Source organism: Schistocerca nitens, chromosome 4 (genome assembly GCF_023898315.1).
Source record: "Schistocerca nitens isolate TAMUIC-IGC-003100 chromosome 4, iqSchNite1.1, whole genome shotgun sequence".
NCBI classification, from domain to species: domain Eukaryota; kingdom Metazoa; phylum Arthropoda; class Insecta; order Orthoptera; family Acrididae; genus Schistocerca; species Schistocerca nitens.
This window is the reverse complement of record NC_064617.1, coordinates 664,965,867-664,987,540: the sequence shown is the minus strand read 5'-3', so window position 1 is coordinate 664,987,540 and position 21,674 is coordinate 664,965,867. Positions and strand designations below refer to the sequence as shown.

The window sequence follows — 21,674 nt, the reverse complement described above, 5'->3', positions numbered from 1 at the left end:
CTGCTGGTAGGGTCAGAGTGTGGCTCGGATTCCATGAAGCCTTGGACTCAAGTTTTACACTGTGCAAGGCGCTGTGCAAGCTGGTGGTGGCTCCATAATGGTGTGGGCTGTGTTTACAGGGAATGGACTGGGTCCTCTGGTCCATCTAAACCGATCATTGACTAGAAATGGCTATGCTCGGCTACTTGAAGACCATTTGCAGCAAACAACGATGGAATTTGTATAAATGACAATGCGCCATATCACCAGGCAACAACTGTTCGCGAATGATTGGAAGATATTCTGATCTGGCCCTCAGGATGTTCTGATTTGGCCACCCAGGTAGTGCACCTCTTGTCTCCGCAAAATCCTTTATTCCATGAGTGTTAATCCTGCAAGTTTTGCAGAAGAGCTTCTTTGAAGTTTGAAAGGTAGGAGACGTGGTACGGACAGAATTGAAGCTCTGAGGACAGGGCGTGACTCGTGCTTGGGTAGCTCAGTTGGTAGAGCCATTGCCCACAAAATACAAAGGTCCCGAGTTAGAGTCTCGGTCCGGTACAAAGTTTTAATCTGCTAGGAAGTTACATTTATTCCTTTCTCGCATTTATCAACAACAGACTGTATGTGAGGCGCACAGCTGAGCCGATAGTCAAATATCGTACGAGGAATCAAGCATGGTATTTTATCTAGAAAGTATACTTTCCGCGTGAGGTGTGATCGGCAGTGAGAGCAGTGTTCGATTTATAAAAAGATACGATCACCTATTTTTCAGCCGAGATCTCTTACCCAATGTTAGAGAGCCATTCATCAACGTCTTCCATAGCAGTAAGTAATTCCGTTCTAGCCTGAATATATGAATCTGCAGCTGAATAAACACAAACATGTCTGCACATTGTACAATTTTTTCGGGAGATTGATTATTCACTCTAAATCATAAGCAGATAGAGTATACAAAAGCAGATTTGAAATTGCACGCTGGGGCAGGCCCTGATAGACAAGAAACGGACAGGGCATGTTTCCTTTAAACCTGATATAGACTGTTCTTTGAGCGACCACACAACTGATGCCGTTATCACGAACGAAGGAATTCCAAGATCCGTCAACCTGTTCAAGAGTATCGGTATCTGCACACGATCACGAGGTGGCTTAAGGTCAAGATAAGCGACGACTACCGTTTTTCTCGTATGAAAGGCTGAGATGATGTCCATAGCAAGCTAATACAGTTTTCCATAATCCCTTAGCCTTTTCTAACTCCTTACCGAGTTCGAGGCACTAAGTTACTCAAGCCATTACTCCAGTCTCATTTTTCTTAGGAATGATGATATCCTCGGCGGTTTCTATAGCATTTATTAAAATTTGGTATGCTTATTTTTCCTGTAAGTTGCTTATAGTTTCGAAATTCCTTCGAACTGTGTCCCTATATTTGTCCCTGTAGGCTTCTGCAAATATACGTTTAATATTAGCGAAAAATGTTTGTTTGCTATCTATATTTATGTTCATGAAGATTTCTGCTGGGAAATAACCTGATCCCATTGTGTCATTTCATCGTGCCGGTTAGAAAGTTCAGTGAAAAATGGAGTGCAAACCGTTATATCTATTGCAGAACTACGTAAGAAGGCTGACACTGTAGTGGGAGTTCTATCGTTGACTATCACTAGGATGCTGTATTTAATAAGATCCATCAAAGCCCTGCCATTCCTGTCAGTCACGTCTCCTCCCGATGCAACATGACGGGAATTCTGGTCACCAGATTTTATAAATGGAGGCCGAAGCTGGCTTAATAGGAGCCTCAAGACATCTTCCACGATTCTATAGTGGTGAGCTTTATTTACAGAGACTACTCTAAAGGTTTTGTGAGCAGCTTGTATTTGCACAAAAACCAAATCAAATTCATTGTTTCCTCCATTGAGCAGAACTTTCTTACGGTATAACATCTTTTACTTATATAGCAATGGCACTGTTCCCATCGTAGCAGTCCTTCCTTATTATAAAATAATTATTAAAGCAAACAGTCTCCTCAGACTTGAACCATGTTTCGCATAACAGGACTATATCAGGCCGACTTACGAATAGTTCTCTTTGTGAGCTTTCTCTATTGAAGTTAGCTGATCTTGTGTTCAAATGCAATACTTTTATAGGCTTCCTAATTTAGGCTGGCAGAGAATCAAAGATATCTCTTACTAGAAGCCTCTATCGTTATCATTCATACCGCTCTTTCGTCACTTATTTTGAATGAAAACATCTACAATTTTTATTATCTCATTATCTATTTCATTGTGAACCAGAAGCTGTCGTTGATTTGGTACTTGCGAAGTTGTTATTCTGTGAGTACCAGATACATAAGGATTCTAACTTACAGGAGTGATTGCATGTTGCGTGGGGTATCGAAGGTTTCGGTACTCAAAATTCAAATAGCTCTGAGCACTATGGGACTTAACAGCTGAGGTCATCAGTCCCCGCCGGCCGTGGTGGCCGAGCGATTCTAGGCGCTACAGTCTGGAACCGCGCGACCGCTACGGTCGCAGGTTCGAATCCTGCCTAGGGCATGGACGTGTGTGATGTCCTTAGGTTAGTTAGGTTTAAGTAGTTATAAGTTCTACGGGACTGATGACCTAAGGAGTTAAGTCCCATAGTACTCAGAGCCATTTCCATTTGCATCAGTCGCCTAGAACATAGAACTACTTAAACCTATCTAATCTAAGGACATCACACATATCCATGCCCGAGGCAGGATTCGAACCTGCGACCGTAGCAGTCGCGCGGTTCCAGACTGAAGCGCCTAGAACCATTCAGCCACATAGGCCGGTGGTTTCGGTACTGAGACGACTCATATACCTGGTGATAAAAAAGTCAGTATAAATTTGAAAACTGAATAAATCACGGAATAATATAGATAGAGAGGTACAAATTGACACACATGCTTGGAATGACATGGGGTTTTATTAGAACCAAAAAAATACAAAAGTTCAAAAAATGTCCGACAGATGGCGCTTCATCTGACCAGAATAGCAATAATTAGCATAACAAAGTAAGACAAAGCAAAGATGAAGTTCTTTACAGGAAATGCTCAATATGTCCCCCACCATTCCTCCACAATAGCTGTAGTCGAGGAATAATGTTGTGAACAGCACTGTAAAGCATGTCCGGAGTTATGGTGAGGCATTGGCGTCGGATGTTGTCTTTTAGCATCTCTAGAGATGTCGGTCGATCACGATACACTTGCAACTTCAGATAACGCCAAAGCCAATAATCGTACGGACTGAGGTCTGGGGACCTGGGAGGCCAAGCATGACGGAAGTGGCGGCTGAGCACACGATCATCACCAAACGACGGGCGCAAGAGGTCTTTCACGCGTCTTGCAATAAGGGGTGTTTCTTTTGTTCTAATAAAGCCCCACGTCATTCCAAGCATGTGTGTAAATTTTTATCTCTCTACCTACATTATTCCGTGGTTTATTAAGTTTTCAAATTTATACTGACTTTTTAATCACCCGGTACATTATGGTGTTCGCTTACTTCCGCTTGTCGCTGGTAAGGTCGGCGAGCACTGGTTTAAGAGGTTCATCCACAAGTTTAGCAACAATTCCATTTGCGCGCTTCCATGTAAGCTTAACGCGGAAAGCGGCGAGAGAAGTTTTCTGTTTTAGTGATCTTGCGCGCTGTTGTTTCTTTGAACAGAAGCTATCGGCCCATGATAAAAAAGTTATTACCTCCCAGTGTAGGAGGCGAAGGTTGGTATACGAGTAACGTTCGGCGCATGCCTGACAATGTTATTACACGTAGCTAGTTGCTGAACTCTTCGCTTTCTGTGATAGTACAGGATCGATCTGTGGATGGGTGTTGACCCCACTAAGAGCACAAACAACAACAGATGCGGCGAAGGATTCTACAGAATGAGGCCCACTTCATTTGTTGCATCTCCTGTGAGACTGACGTTGTTTGCTGATGAGCTCCTAAAGGAGGCATTTAAAGTACAGCCTGACAGCTGGCACATAAGGATCTACAGCACATCTAAATTCGTAAACAGACACATCGTCTGGTAAAGTTTCAGCATCGAAGGTCAAGAAGCATGCCCGCAGTTTCATAATCTGTTCTTTACCATCCATTAAATATTGCGTAGTAAACCTTCCAATACGTAAAACAGGAAATATAGATTGAACGACTACCAAAATTACTCCTTCTTCAAGATTACTATTAATAAAATGCTACCAGCTATTATTCCGTGGTAGAATGGATCTCACTTTAAAACCGACGTTTCTTCCCCATCTGCGGAGGACACTCTCGAGAGGGATCGTAGCTTTGTTGAATGTCCGATTCACACTCTGGTTCGCTACTGACTACTGGCTCGAGCAAAGGTGCGAATCGGACATTCAACAAAGCTACGATCCCTATCGAGAGTGTCCGCAGATGGGGAAGAAACGTCGGGTTTTAAAGTGAGATCCATTCTACCAGGGCATAACAGCTCGGAGCATTTTATTAATTGTGGCATTTCCAGTCGATAAAGTTTACGTTTCAGAATTTCTTCGAGACTTGTCACAACTTTTCTTATTACTTCCTGTCTGTGAACAACGAAAGGAGGAATTAAGCTTCTATATCTTTAAGTTTTTATAGACCCGCCAGGGTAGCCGAGAGCGCGCCGGCCCCGGATCGAATCCGCCCAGCGCATTGACGGCGACAGCCGGTGTGCCGGCCAGCTTGGATGTGGTTTTTAGGCGGTTGTCCACATCCTCCTAGGTGAATTCCGGGCTGGTCCCCAAGCCCTACCTCAGTCACACGACTCGCAGATATTTGAAACACATTCGCAATATTTCACGATTTACACTAGACGCAGACAGCTGGGGTACACTCCTTCCGTCCCGGGGGGGTATGGGGTGGCGGCAGGAAGGGTATCCGGCCACCTCTTAAAATTAAAAATTCCAACTCCGTACTTAACCCAGCCGACCCTGCGCACAATGCGGGATAAAGGCAGTAGCAAAAGAAACAATCTTTAAAATTTAATACTTCGTGTTTACTACGAAATTTGATACTCCTGACAGAAGAATATGAACTGTAGATTTCTTCAGTTCAGATAAGGAAAATGGCATAGAATGCAGGTGGCCTATGTTTTTATCCAAAGTTCCTATATAAACTGCATACGGATAATTTATCTTTTCGTCTGCAGAAGTTACTAGATTTTTGAGTCGTTACAGACTCTACAGGAAGAATGTTTCTAACGCTTTTTTGACAAGAATCTGAACCAGAAACTGCGTTTACATGGGGGACAGATACATTTGAAACAGTAGCGGGAGATGCATAAAAAGTTCTCGGTTTACTTGCTGTGCCAAATTTGGATAAACCCCGAGCTTTCGTTGACTACCTCCGTCGTCTTAGTCAGTTTACCACTGACGAAGATGAGGGAGGTAGTCATCGAAAGCTCGGCATTTTATCCATATTTGACGCGGCAATTAAACCGAGAACTTTTTATGCATGGACTCCGTCGCAAAAGACTTCTTAGCCAGTAGTGGTAGATGATACTTGGTTAGCAACTGCAATTAAGGTTTTAGGATTTCTTAATTGCAGACTAACCTCAATTTGCCGCTTATTTGTCGTGCTGGGAAAGTTGGGAGGCTCATGTTCTGACACTTCCATCTTCTCCTCTTCATAATGTGTTCCAGATGCACCACTGACGACGGCTAATAAGTGGCTGACGCCACCCATCATACAGTCCATCGTAGCTGCTGAAGAGGTCAGTTCGTGCACAAAATTCTGCACAGGGAACAATATCACAATTATGTACGGCTATAGAGGCAACAGTGATCGATGTTTCTGCAGGGGCCTCCCTACTACTTGTTGAGTTCGTGCCACATCAAGTTGCTGCACGACACCGTGTAAGAGGAGGCCCGACAAAAGTCAGGAGGTACCACGTGACTTTTGTCACCCGAATGTAAATGTGGCAGGTAAGGTGGTGGACTCACCCGTCAATCAGGGGCGCCTCGGCGAGCACCTGGCGCGCCTTCTCGCGCCGCTCGGTGTCTGTGGTGAGGTGGTAGCCGTCGCTGGGCTGGCCCGCCGGTAGGCGGCAGAGCAGGAGCGCCGCGACCGCCACCGCCGCCCACGCCGGCATCCCACTCCCTGCTGAAGACAGCAGAACAGACCCGTGAGACAGCCGCTCTCTCAGTGGTGACAACAACACATGCAGATTGGAGTGTGGGAGGGGCAGAAGTGCAGACACTCTTGTGCTGACATAGTGCACTCAAAGTTAGTTGCTACATGATGAGGATTGAAGATACTACAGCAGCACTGTCTAACAGGTCGCATTAGCCTTACTGATGTAATTCATTTTCCCTGAACCCTTCTACCAAAGAACCCCTTGAGTGTAAGGTCGCAAGTAAAAATTTTAGTGACTCTCATTACAGAGTGTTGCGTTAACAATTACGACAGCAAAAATATTAGCTGCTAATGACTCACCATGTGCATCTGGAAGGGGACAGAAAATGGGCATCCGACAGGTGTACAGATCAAACTTCTATGGAATATATGCATTACACTTCACAAAATTGACATAGTCGACATTCAGCAAACAGTTAACTTCCACTGAATGAAAAATGGCGCACCGCAGTGATCACCATGAAGTTCGCAGGTGAACTCCTTTGGGGTTACAGATCGTACAGGACCTTCAGTTAGGTATCATACACGTGTAATAGGGTAAAGAGAAGTGATGGAATGTGATGGCATGCAACCGAATGCGAAACAGTCCGTCGCGGACCTTATCGTGAAAATGGATATCCTTTAAAGCGTAGTTGAAGATAGTAAGTTAATATGTTTTATAGACACGGACAAACGAACATCCAGAGGCTGTATTTGTCCAGTGGTTCCACGTAGTCTGAATTGCAACGTCACACAGTTTTCGGGACGGATATTTAGCCCTAAAAGAGTATGATTTTTATAAGCAGACCAGACATCAAGGAAAAGCAAGATATTTTGACCAGCTATTGGCCAAGAGCAGTGCTCACACCAAAGTTGTAGTTCACTTACGCCCATCGTTCCACTATTGCTGTGATGTAAATATTTCCTACTGCCCCTGGAAGACCACGCACACAAGAAGGACTAGTAGGGTCAAGGCACTTCCAACTTACCGCAACACAATAAATACCTTTCCTGTCAGCATAATTCTATACGAATCAGTAGGTTGTTGATGATAGTTGATCATGATACAACTCTCTGGGTACCTCTAACTTCCAGGGTTCCTCTCATATGCATTTTCCCTTCAAATTCCGATTTGTCGCAGTTGGAAACAAATTCCTTATTGAACTGGGACAAGTTTGTTTAAATCATCTACAAATTTTCGCGCCGATTCCGCAGTTTGCTGTGCACCGTCAAGTTGACACTTTGTTTGAAATTTCGTTATCGTAAGTCTTTCAATTCTGTATCATTATTTGAAGCTATGCAACCACCTATTGATTCCATTGAAATCACTGTAGTTCATGACACGGGCAATTTGATGTACATAACGTAGTAGATCATTATCATGTACATCTTGTAAAATGCATATAGTATCCTTGAAACGCGCAAACACCAGTTTTCATAACAAGTGTACCATATCCACTCTTAAAAATCTGTACTTTCTCGTATGCGCTAGACGGTCATGTTGCTGCGGGCTTATTGGAAATCTTTTTTACGTGTTCTTATTCTACAATGCCAGTGGTCTTCTACGTACTTGTGTATAGTACCCCTTCTTGGACAACGATTGTCCTTAACTACGTTTCGCTGGAGACATGGTTTGTGACTCCCTCTCCGAAAGAGACGATGAAGTACATCGCTCGACAGCTGTTTCAATAGCAGTTTCAGTTTTTAAGCGCGTATCGTCATCACTGTACTTCTCATGTACATGTCCGCCTGTCTACTGTGTACGACACCACATATTCCACTGAATCATCTTGAAGAGGCGCTAGCATTTCATCGCCCACTTCTTTCTCACTCAGTGAAATTCCTTAGGTTCCTTCCTGATGAAATGTCAACTTTGGCATCTATTATTGTATATAGTATGTAATGACTGCATTGCTTACCGTTGCCGTTGCTCTGCTTCGTGTCGTCACCACTAGTACTGAAGCACTGTTGTGAGAGACTCGTTGACTAAGCAGTTCAACTAGGCTTCGTAGCCTCAAGCGGTGCTCACCATTAAATTCTTCCCAGTCCCGCTCCCTGTCGCCATTAGTAGCCATTGTTATGGTTGCATGGTAGACAATTATGCGGCACACCGAATACCATAAACTTCATTGGTCTTTTGTAACATCCCACTCAAGTCATTCATTCTAAGTCTTCCATTCGTCATACTGATATCACTTGATCGTATAATGTCGCTTCTTAGCATTAGCTCCGGACTCTAATACGATCTGACGCTCTCAAGATGTTCACCGCTAATCTAGTAATCGTACAATTTCGTGTTCTTCGTCTGTAATTGGCACTATCTTGCGTACATCTTCATTTAATCAGAGTTTCCATTCATTACACCAATATTTTTACACGTCCTTCTGTATTTTCTTAACTTCATTTAAAGATGATACTTTCCTATATACAACAGAATCATCATCGAAGAGTGTTATACTCCTTAAAATCCCTTTATGAAAATCCCATTATAATAAATCGCCTACACATGCGGAAAACATTATAGGTAGTTATTGCTATCCTTTCTAGGAACACGCACGATACTAGTTCGGTTTTTGTTATACGTTTGCCATCCAGTATAGCGAACTGTATCAAAGTTCCAGAATGAGATTTTCACTCTGCAGCGGAGTGTGCGCTGATATGAAACTTCCTGGCAGATTAAAACTGTGTGCCCGACCGAGACTCGATCTCGGGACCTTTGCCTTTCGCGGCAAGTGCTCTACCATCTGAGCTACCGAAGCACGACTCACGCCCGATACTCACAGCCTTACTTCTGCCAGTATTTCTCCTACCTTCCAAACTTTACAGAAGCTCTCCTGCGAACCTTGCAGAACTAGCACTCCTGAAAGAAAGGATATAGCGGAGACATGGCTTAGCCACAGCGCACACTCCGCTGCAGAGTGAAAATCTCATTCTGGAAACATCCCCCAGGCTGTGGCTAAGCCAAGTCTCCGCTATATCCTTTCTTTCAGTAGTGCTAGTTCTGCAAGGTTCGAAGGAGAGCTTCTGTAAAGTTTGGAAGGTAGGAGACGAGATACTGGCAGAAGTAAGCCTGTGAGTACCGGGCGTGAGTCGTGCTTCGGTAGCACAGATGGTAGAGCATTTGCCCGCCAAAGGCAAAGGTCCCGAGCTCGATTCTCGGTCGGGCACACAGTTTTAATCTGCCAGGAAGTTTCATATCAGCGCACACTCCGCTGCAGAGTGAAAATCTCATTCTGGAAACATCCCCCAGGCTGTGACTAAGCCATATCTCCGTTATATCCTTTCTTTCAGGAGCGTTAGTTCTGCAAGGTTCGCAGGAGAGCTTCTGTAAAGTTTGGAAGCTAGGAGACGAGATACTGGCGGAAGTAAGCCTGTGAGTACCGGGCGTGAGTCGTGCTTCGGTAGCTCAGATGGTAGAGCACTTGCCCGCGAAAGGCATATGTCCCGAGTTAGAGTTTCTGTCGGACACACAGTTTTAATCTGCCAGGAAGTTTTGTATCAAAGTTCATTAATTTGTTTAAAAACTTCTGGGTAGCATTTGGAGAACTATAATTTACCAATTTTGACTGTTGTGAATAATCATCAGATGTAGTATCTTGTTACGAAAGTAACACGTCACGCAGTCACTTAAATCAACTGAGTTAATTTCCCGTCTTTGAGTAAAGAATAAACAGGAACAAAACGTCGCTATTTAAAGTAATTCGCTACACACATTCACCCGGAGGGTTATAGCTAGCCAGTTCCGTCACATAAACATCGTGGAAAGGGAGGAGTTGCTGTTGTCATTGGGTTTAAGTGTACGGAATTATAACAATGGACGGACTAAAAGAGCCTCATACCTTTTCGACGTTAGACAAGGTACAGTCAACGTCGAGATGCATTTTAAAATATCTGTAACGTGTACGAGAAAACGTACTTAAGTCTTCAGCGTTTGACACTGACAGACATAATTATAGACACGTATTTTGCAGTACATCCTGTATTCTAAGGGTAAAGTGAAGCAGGCTGTTTGTGGTTAGGTCCATAGTAGAGTCGCATTTCTTCTCTGACAATTGAACGCCGAACTGCCATTGGGCAGAGAAGCTCCCAGCTGGGGATAAATGGGAGGGGATCATCAGATCCACATTCGCTGACAAACAAGGAACGCTTCCCGAAGCCCTTCGGCAGATCTGGAGGGATTTGAATTCTTCTAATTTATATATGTGACAATGTTGTCCATTATCCAAGAAAAATTATATATAAGACGTAGCACCCTTCTTAATTCGTGAACGACTACACATATCGAAACGCAATTTTCGGCGAATGTTAGAGCGTCGAGAAGCACATATGTTTCATCAGTCTTTTTAGCGCTGGTGTCAGCTGCGATACTGAAGTAAGTATGTTTTTTTAAATGAAACCGAATTTTTTCACAGCTGCATTCCATAGCTCTTGAGAAGAGAACTACAACGACACGGCGTTTGTTAAGGTTCACGTTGAAACCTGCGGTAAAAAATTTGAGAAATGCCCTCAAATGTGAAATTATGGTGGCCGGAAATGGTATTTGCGGTGCAGACACAGCCATGCAGGCGCCTCGGATCAGGCTGCGTAGTTGTGTACCGTAAGGTAGGCCTGCGCGACGAGAATAAAGCTTTATTTCCCATTGATCCAACTTACGACCTAGATGCAGCTTCACCTACGAATGCCGTATACGGAAATACGGCATAGGCTAGAATCTAGCGTATCAGAAAGGGCTTAAGAAAACTATTTTACATTCGTGTATCCTCTCAGATGTATGTGAGCTGAAGCAGATAAATCAACTGTTCATTCTTCAAAAATAAGAAGGTCTCACACGCAGCAAAAGCAACTAGTATATTAAAAAATTAAATGTTAGAGGGAAGATTTCACCTATCTTTTGCTCTACGTGGATGCCTGCTTTTTAGAAGTAAAATACAAGTTATCGAACAACCGGTTCTACCTACACTGCTCTAAATTATATCATATCGGATACATTCCTTGAACTACACATTTTATTAAAAATACTTTGGTGACCACCTGCACACCGCAAAATAAATATGCTTCCTAACGAAACATCATTTCTTGCTGAACATAAGCGCGTAATGTCAGTGTTACCAGCTTCTTGAAAAACATCGCAGTCAACTTATTTGACATTGTGATACAATTTCGTACATCCGTAAATGAAATAAAAAGTTTGCTAACAATGATTTGCTAACTATCCAAATCACATAACATAAATTTTGCTTTAAAATACTTTGTCCTTTATTTATCAACTGTGGAAACTACTGACCATTTGAAATGCACATTTGCAACCGCCGTTCGAAAGAATGAAGAACAAATGTAATTACAGTGAACGAAATGGTAGAGCACGCATTGCCGATCCGTCGACACATATCGTCTGGTGTAGGTGGGGCTTCGTCATAGACTGAATCTTGGAGTGGTCCCCAAAGAGAGAAATCAAGAGGAGCCAAAGCGGCGGACGTCACTGGCCACTTGGCAACAGAATTTCCTCCTATCCAATTCAAGAAAAGTTCCCATCCAGTATTTGTGTTGCAACACGGGACGAGTGAGCTAGACAACCGTTGTCGTGCAACCACCTACACTGTCAAATATCCTGTGGGGCCTCTTCTAGAAGAACCGGCAGAATGTTCGTCAGAAATTGTGCATACTAATGTTCATTTAGATGGCGTGAGGTGAAGTAAGGTCCCACAATGTAATTTCCTATGATGCCATGCCATACCTTTGCGCTCCACGACGTTAATGTTGCCCCTGACGAAGCCAGTGAGGATTTTCGGCTGCCCACTAGTGTATATTAAGCAAATATAAGCGTGGTTAGTAAACACTGCTTCATCGGTAAAGAGCACATGTTGGAGAAACATAGCATGGTCTCTCATTTGCTGGCAGACAGATAAAATTGTGTAAGACGCTCTAAAGCATGATCGTCCAGTGCCTGGTATAATGACAGACGATGGGGATGGAAATTGCGTCGATACAGGATACGAATGACACTCGTCTAGCTGATTCCATGCTCCTTGGCAACATGTCTTGCACCACGGAGCGGAATCATTAGCGTCGTAGTGAGAACAGCTTCTTCGTGTTCTCTGTCAGTTGCAGTCTTCGCTCTTGTCCTCTTTTTGACGTTCAAGCAACCTTTGTGCATTAGCGAGTTAATAGTTTGTGCAATTGCCTGGTGCGTCAGACATTGGCGATCTGGATAGAAAGCCCTATCCCGTTGTACGTTTTTTAGGCATTTATTTTACTTTCACCCCCTAAAAGTAGTATATCCTACTTCTGCTCATAGGTGTACATATCTACAGCCAAAGAACATTAAAGCAGAAATGAGCGTTCAGCAGTGGAAAGAAATAAACAGGAAAATGTGATGACATTCAGACACAACGTAGCACGAAAGAGATGCTTGGCGGTGTTTGCACCGCCAATACCGATTCCGACACCGTGTTCTCAAATTCTAGGACATTTCTAGAATTTTTACGACGTCTTCTGATATCAACATCAAAAACGCTGTGTTGTCTTCTCAAAAGCTGTCGAATGCAGTTATAAGAAGTACATGGTTCCATTAAAAAAATATCTCCGTTGATACCAGCTCTAAAAACATTAACCAAACAAAACAAATACGTGCCCCTCGACTCTCTATTGTTTGATGAAAACCGCGTTTCAACAGTTACAACGGTTCAAGAAATAAAGGGGTTTTACATTTTACGTGACTTATCATATGTATACATATAGAAAGAGAGAGAGAGAGTGAATCGCCTAAGACTACAACTGCAGATATTGTGGGTATGGTTACTGCTGTTGATGTGCTGGATTGCTAGGGGCTCGTGTGGTTATCCAACCAAAAAATTGTAACAATGATTTTGCGTAAATATTCACTTTCTTATATGGAACAATGCCAGTTGAGATTAGCAGACTAAAACTAGGGCAAATTAGAATGTCAGTGGTGATTTTTGCAGGATTCTAGTGCGAGTCATTTACGAGGTATCGTATTATGAGAAGTTCCCACACCGACGCTCGTACAGCGCCTCTGGTAGCACACACTAAACAACAAAGAAGTGCATACACTAGTTACATGGATCCTGACCGGCAACGAGACACCTGACCATCATCAGTAGTGTTCATATCGTCCACCGGCGGTGGAAACAATACACGCTTCAAGTCCGGAAAGGAACGACTGCTGCTAGATTCCCGGGGAAATGTCCAAGAGGGTTACAGTAATTCGTTGTTGCACATCACGTGGTGTAGTTGGTATGTCCTTGTACGCAGTGTCCACAGGCGTCAAATGCGGGGAATGGGCGGCTCAAGGTACAGGTCCTCTGCGTTAAATCCATCGATTTGGCAAAGTTCGCCGAGTGAGGCTTTAGTACTTCGTGCACTATGGGCTGCACAGCCATCGTGTTGTTACCACAAGGTGTCTCCTAGTCTGCAGAGGAACGTCTTCTAGCATCCATGGATAATGGGCTGCTAGGAAGATTGAATACTTGTGCGCGTTCAGTGTTCTTTCAACGAAAAGCGGCCCTATGAACTGATGGTTCATTGTCTCACACCACACGTTCACACTACATGGACGCTGACGTTCTATCTGACGAAGCCAACGTGGACTTTCAACTGACCAACAGTGGATGTTTCAGCAGTTTACCTGGCTATAACTGGTAGGTATAGTTTCGTCACTAAAAAAGATACATAATATATCTAGAGTAACCTGTCTTAATACCCATACAGAAGTTAACACGATTCTCGTAATCGTTTCCATCCAGTCCTTAATGGAGAGAGATGAGATTGGAATGGAACCCATGTCGATGGATAATGGGAGAATGCATAGGACACTTGCTTGACTCATGCCATTTCTGGGTTCCATTTCGCGGGTGCTAAAGTGTGGACCAACTACAACGGCAGTGAGAAAGTTAATTTTGCCCCTCTTCTGTCGCCACTTGTGTTACGCTATCTAGGTATTGCACCACTTTCATGAACAGGTTGCTAAATAACTGCCGAGATGATTGACTTTTGTTGACACATATTGCCACATACACCGTACAATTACGAGAAATGTACAAATGTGTGTGAAATATTATGGGACTTAACTGCTAAGGTCATCAGTCCCTAAGCTTACACACTACTTAACCTAAATTATCCTAAGGACGAACACACACACACACCCATGCCCGAGGGAGGGCTCGAACCTCCGCCGGGACCAGCCGCACAGTCCATGACCGCAGCGCCTTAGACCGCTTGGCTAATCCCGCGCGGAGTACAATTACGAACTGCATTCTTACTACACTCTCCATGAAACACGACCATGTCAGCTTTCTGAGCCATTGTAAATCCCACCGTCCCCTCACGACCTGCTGCTTAGATTGTCACCCACTAACGGACTATAAAGTCGCAATGTACTCAAGGGACACACAAGCCCACTGTAAGCGAACATAACAGCATCGTACCTATTAACAGTGCAGTTTGAATGGCACGAACAAGTGTCTGTGTGGAAACTTTGCGTGATACGATATCTCGTAAACTACAATCCTTCGACAAATAACAATTACATTCCAATTCAAGCTACTTTTAGTTTGTTAATGACAGTAGACATTGTTTCATTTACAAAAGTGTGTCTTTCCATAAAAATTACAATTTCTAAGCATTATTAAAATCTGCTTATTGGCTAACAGTTGAGTCCCTCTGAAAACCGCACATTAGTAGCATCCATTTTCGTAATATTTGCGGTGCACGTTTTAGGTGTATGTGTATGTGTGTGTGTGTGTGAGGTTGCAGGTTACAGGTTTGCAAATAAATAAATAAGATAAATATTTTCACCAATGGCTATGGAGTTGATGGATGTAGTGCTCACCCGTCTCAAATTACTCCGTTACTCGAAAATCTCGCAGTTATAAGTATTCATCAAAAGTACTTATGTCTGAAGCTATAGTATATCAATTACGGAGTGCAGCCTTAGTCTCTGGGCACATGTGGTGGCCGCTACCTCAACGCTCAAGGATGCTAGACCAAACTCTGATCCCGCCGACCCTGCAGAAAAAAGAAGATTGACGCGCCTGAATCCACTGCGCACAGGGTCGAGGAACAGCTCGCCTTGTCGACAGCGCGCGCGTTAGAGACGGAGCACGCGCTACGACCACGAAATGATAGGCTTAAAAATCAGCCCTGAGGCTGAGGAACTATCCAGGCATTCGCCTATTGTGATTTAGGGATAACTCGGAAACCCTGAATTTGGATGGGCGGAGTGGGATTTAAACCGTAAATAGCCACCTCAGTCGGTAGTACATTTAAGGCAGCAATCTGGGACTAGAGCTGTGTAGTCAAACAGCAGACAGAAAAAATGACATGAATTTAGTGCTACAGGCTTCCTCGGTGAATTACACTGTAGAATTATAATCGGGATATGAGCCGAATAAACAGAATAACATTTTATCGAAATTTCTAAACTTATAGAGAAAAATAGCAACTAAACCAGCATTCAAGTTGGTGTATTGAATCTATGATACTGGCGATGTACCATGAGATTTTCGGAAAAAAATCATGCACGAAGTTCCGAAGATAGCAAGAGCAGATAGTGCGAGAGCAATTATACAAGTAGTTTAACAGCTCCTGCATCCACTGTGCTACCAAGAATAAGCTAAAAATGTATGGAAATGATAAGTGAGGATGTATTAGATGTCTATCAGTTTGACTGTAGGAAAGGAATATGCATTGATAGCAAACCAGAAGAGACACAAATAATGCACACAGCATAAAAAGTTTCCGTCACCCCGGTTCCCTGAACTCCTGAAGATACACGTTGATTGAATATTGTATCACAGGCACGGTCGCTTTGGCTGTTCACAGATGTCACTAAACCCGCCCACAGATGTAAACAAGCTCGTGTTGTTTACAGATTAATCATGCCTAGATGGTCAATCTCGCAGTTCGATCGCGTGCGCATTGTTACTATGTGCCAGAAAGATCTCTCAAGGGAAGTGTCCAGGAATCTCGGAGTGAACCCAAGCGATGTTGTTCGGATGTGGAGGGGATACTGAGAGACAGGAACTGTCGATGATATGCCTCGCTCAGGCCACCCAAGGGCTACTAATGCAGTGGATGACCGCTACCTACGGATTGTGGTTCGGAGGAATCCTCACAGCAGCGCAACCATGTTGAACAATGCTTTTCGTGCAGCCACAGGACGACGTGTTACGACTCAAACTGTGCGTAATAGGCTGCATGATGCTCAACTTCACTCCAGACAGGCATCACAAGGTCCACCTTTGCTACCCTGACACCATGCAGCGCGATACAGATGGGCCCAACAACATGTCGAATGGACCTCTCAGGTTGGCATCACGTTCTCTCCACCGATGAATGTAGCATATGGCTTCGAGCAGACAATTGTCGGAGACATGTTTGGATCCAAACCGGTCAAGCTAAACGCCTGAGACACACTGTCCAGTGAGTGCAGGAAGGTGGAAGTTCCCTGATGTTTCGGGGTGGCATTATGTGGGGCCGACGTACGGCGCTGGTGGTCATGGAAGGCGCTGTAATGGATGGACGATACATGAATGCCATCCTCCCACCGATAGTGCACCCTTATCGGCAGTATATTGGCGAGGCATTCGTCTTCATGGACGACAGTTCGCGCCCCTATCGTGCACATCTTGTGAATGACTTCCTTCAGGATAACGACATCGCTCGACTAGAGTGACCAGCATGTTCTCCAGACGTGAACCCTATCGAACATGAATGGGATGGATTGAAAAGGGCTGTTTATGGATGACGTGACCCACCAACAACTCTGAGGGATCTATGCCGAATCGCCGTTGAGGAGTGGGACCAACAATGCCTTTATAACCTTGTGGATAGTATGCAGTTCAGTATGTAGTGGACAGGCATGCATCAATTCAAGAGGACGTCCTACTGGGTATTAGAGGTACCGTTGTGTACCGCAATCTGGACCACCACCTCTGAAGGTCTCACTGTATGGTTGTGCAACATGCAATTTGTGGTTTTCATGAGCAATAAAAAGGGCGGAAATGATGTTTATGTTGATCTCTATTCTAATTTTCTGTACAGATTCCGGAACTCTCCAAACCGAGTTGATGCAAAACATCTTTGATGTCTGTAAGAAGTAGCACAAATTAAAATCGCGAGAAACTAATCAGAATTGGTGATCTCAACGTAGAAGAAATTAAGGAATTACATTACTTTGGAAACAGAATAATCAATGACGCATGAAGAAAGGAGGATATTTAAAGAGAGACTAGCATAGGCAGAGAGGGCATTCCTACCCAAGAGAATCCTACTAGTACAAAAAATAAGCATTAATTTGAGGAAGATATTTCTGGGGAAGTACGTTTGGAGCAAAACGTTGTTCTCGTACGGTAGTGAATCATGAAACACCAGAACGGAAGAGAATAGAAGCGTTTGAGATGTGATACTACAGAGGAAAGTAGAATATTAACTAGACTGAAGATTTGAGGAATGATGAGGATCTCTGCGGAATCTGCGACGAAAAAGGGGCACTTAATGAGAGGATATGTGTTTATGCATCAGGGAATAACCTTCATGGTACCAGACTGAACTGTAGAGGGTAAACCTGCAATAATTGAAGGGAAATATTCAAGAATAGCTGAAGTTTGAAATACATCTAGCAAATTATTCAGAATGTAGAAGTGGAGTAGCATGTTGTCTTATGCCGCTACTGTTCAGTCTCTACAATGAAGAAGCAATGACTAAAATTAAAGAAAGGTTCAAGACTGGAATTAAAATTAAAAATGAAAGTGAACGGTTACCAACGATAATATTTGCTGATGACATTGCTATCCAGAGTGAAAGTGAAGGAGAATTACATTATCTCCTGAACGGAATGAACAGTCTAACAAGTACATCGAGACTGAAACGAAGAAAGAAAGTGATAAGTAGTAGCAGAGATGAGAACAGAGAAATTTAACATCATAATTGGGTATCACGAAGCAGCTGAAGTTAAGGAATTCTGGTGCCTAGGCAGCAAAATAATGCATGGCTGACGGAGCAAGGGGGACATACATAGCTGTCTGGAACTGGCAAAATGTCTATTTCTGCCAAAGATAAGCCTGCTAGTATCCAAAATACACTCCTGGAAATTGAAATAAGAACACCGTGAATTCATTGTCCCAGGAAGGGGAAACTTTATTGACACATTCCTGGGGTCAGATACATCATATGATCACACTGACAGAACCACAGGCACATAGACACAGGCAACAGAGCATGCACAATGTCGGCACTAGTACAGTGTACATCCACCTTACGCAGCAATGCAGGCTGCTATTCTCCCATGGAGACGATCGTAGAGATGCTGGATGTAGTCCTGTGGAACGGCTTGCCATGCCATTTCCACCTGGCGCCTCAGTTGGACCAGCGTTCGTGCTGGACGTGCAGACCGCGTGAGACGACGCTTCATCCAGTCCCAAACATGCTCAATGGGGGACAGATACGGAGATCTTGCTGGCCAGGGTAGTTGACTTACACCTTCTAGAGCACGTTGGGTGGCACGGGATACATGCGGACGTGCATTGTCCTGTTGGAACAGCAAGTTCCCTTGCCGGTCTAGGAATGGTAGAACGATGGGTTCGATGACGGTTTGGATGTACCGTGCACTATTCAGTGTCCCCTCGACGATCACCAGTGGTGTACGGCCAGTGTAGGAGATCGCTCCCCACACCATGATGCCGGGTGTTGGCCCTGTGTGCCTCGGTCGTATGCAGTCCTGATTGTGGCGCTCACCTGCACGGCGCCAAACACGCATACGACCATCATTGGCACCAAGGCAGAAGCGACTCTCATCGCTGAAGACGACACGTCTCCATTCGTCCCTCCATTCGCGCCTGTCGCGACACCACTGGAGGCGGGCTGCACGATGTTGGGGCGTGAGCGGAAGACGGCCTAACGGTGTGCGGGACCGTAGCCCAGCTTCATGGAGACGGTTGCGAATGGTCCTCGCCGATACCCCAGGAGCAACAGTGTCCCTAATTTGCTGGGAAGTGGCGGTGCGGTCCCCTACGGCACTGCGTAGGATCCTACGGTCTTGGCGTGCATCCGTGCGTCGCTGCGGTCCGGTCCCAGGTCGACGGGCACGTGCACCTTCCGCCGACCACTGGCGACAACATCGATGTACTGTGGAGACCTCACGCCCCACGTGTTGAGCAATTCGGCGGTACGTCCACCCGGCCTCCCGCATGCCCACTATACGCCCTCGCTCAAAGTCCGTCAACTGCACATACGGTTCACGTCCACGCTGTCGCGGCATGCTACCAGTGTTAAAGACTGCGATGGAGCTCCGTATGCCACGGCAAACTGGCTGACACTGACGGCGGCGGTGCACAAATGCTGCGCAGCTAGCGCCATTCGACGGCCAACACCGCGGTTCCTGGTGTGTCCGCTGTGCCGTGCGTGTGATCATTGCTTGTACAGCCCTCTCGCAGTGTCCGGAGCAAGTATGGTGGTTCTGACACACCGGTGTCAATGTGTTCTTTTACCATTTCCAGGAGTGTAGATATATTAATATGGAGAATAAATTTCTCAGAATGTACGTTTGGAGCACATCATTGCATGGCAGTGAAACATGGACTAATGGAAAGGAAATTGCAGTATGTGAGATGTGCTGCTGCAGACTAATGTTGAAAAGTAGGTGGACTAATAAGATAACGAATAAGCAGGTTCGACGCAGAATCGGAGAGGGAAGGAATATGTGGAAAACACTGACAATGAGAAGGGACAGAATGGCAGGACAACTGTTAAGACACCTGAGAATGACTTCCGTGCTATTGGAGGGAGCTGTAAAAGGATAAAAACTGTAGACAGAAACAGCGATTGGAGTATATCCAGCAAACAAATCATGACGTAGACTGCGGGTGCTACTCTGAAATGTAAAGGGTGGTGTAGGAGATGGTTTCGTAGCGGGTCTATCACACCAGTCGGAAGAGCATAAAAAATATAAAAAATAGATTAAAAACTTCTATATTTCTGCAGAAGACTGCAAGAAGGAATAGGTGCGAAAACTTACGTACAGATGTACCAATTTATTCGGCTGATATTCGGATATGTATTTGTGAACGATAAATTTTATTTATACTCCACTCAAGGACCTGTTGTGGCAGGTGTGTGACAATATATTGAAGTTGTTCTACCCCAGAGGCGTTTCGGATCTTGACAAAGGCCGCATGTAACATTTACAGAAACGTTGATTCACGATCTTACTACATGTTGTGGTTTAAAACACATAACAATTTAACGTATTTGTGTAATATTTTTGTACTTGGAATATTTACTGGGTTATTAGCAATTGAATTAATCCAAAAATATGCGCACAAAACACAGAAAAGCTGCACGAGTTGACAAATTATATCGATGTAAAGTAGGGGAATACAATACATACTTCGACTCATTTGTACAAAACGGGCTGCGAAACTCAGTTTCGTCTGTGGTATAATTTATTTTATCCTCAGTTATTTGTGCGATCTGCCAGCAGGGTCTGCTAATGATGGGCAATCAATCATCGGTTATTTGAAAATTTACATTTCAATTAGGGAGCCACACGCTCTTCCTCTATCATCTTGTAATCATAAGTCCAATAGGCGTCTTCGTTCTGTGAATCGCGTGTGTTATTTTCCTTGTTGTGTATCTCAGATGAAGTTGTGGAAACCACGCAGCATTTGATTCTACGATTGTTGGAAACCACCTCAACTCACTGACTCACTTTCAAGCTGGTCACTGTAACAGATCCCCCGAGCAATGAAGTCAGTACGTAGCTAAAATAGGTATCAGCGAAGGCAAGATTTTTTGTGCTATGGTGACAGTGCAAATCAAACTAGTTTGTCGTACAACGTATTAAAAAATGCGTATATCGAGAATGTTATTTATGCGTATCTTAGACATACCATGATGTTGTATTACATCCTGGTGCCTCTGTTTCCCTTTCACATAATACTGAATTGGTCAGTCGATTAAGGGACATAATGGTGCGTTGAGTGCTGATACAGTATAATTTTTTGCTAACAATGTTACGCTGCTGAAACGTCTGCTGCAACCACAGTTGACATGTCCATTTTTCACTGTTATATCATGGGTGGCGGTGTTTTCAGAAAACATTGCATTTACAAACACTTCAACATTAGTAACCCTTTTTGTGGCCATGTTCAGTTGATCCACGAAACCTATGTAATTTACATAATGCTAAGCGAACACGGAAAACATTCTCTGAGCGATAAAAATGAAACATGTACGGCAATGACTTTAGCTGTATGTAGTTGACAGGAACAATCGCACAGTAGCCCAGAGCTCGTTGTTAGACGGGTTCCCAAAGCATGTGATCAATATTGCTATTCGGCAAAGAATAAAAATGCTGCTGATGTTGTCAGGTAGTCGGATATTAATGTATTTGGCTCGTTCAGTAATATGATTACTAATTTTGGTTTAGTTTTTTGAACTTTTGCACTTGTTAGACCACGAAGATGACAGCGTGCTGAAAAGTAATTTGTCTAATTTTTTATGTGAAAATTCTTAAAGCTTTTTAAATAAACAAACTGTTATCAACATTCAACA

The 21,674-nt window shown here is 43.9% G+C and overlaps 1 protein-coding gene across 1 annotated transcript in view; it reads right to left on the bottom strand.

Annotated features, from left to right (window-relative positions):
• Positions 1-21,674, bottom strand: part of LOC126251807 (dipeptidase 1-like) — an 800,440-nt gene that overhangs the window by 351,318 nt on the left and 427,448 nt on the right. Inside the window, exon 2 of the mRNA XM_049952451.1 lies at positions 5,933-6,089. Coding sequence (XP_049808408.1) covers positions 5,933-6,081 — 149 coding nt within the window. The 5' untranslated portion in view covers positions 6,082-6,089. The remainder of the gene's footprint in view (positions 1-5,932; positions 6,090-21,674) is intronic.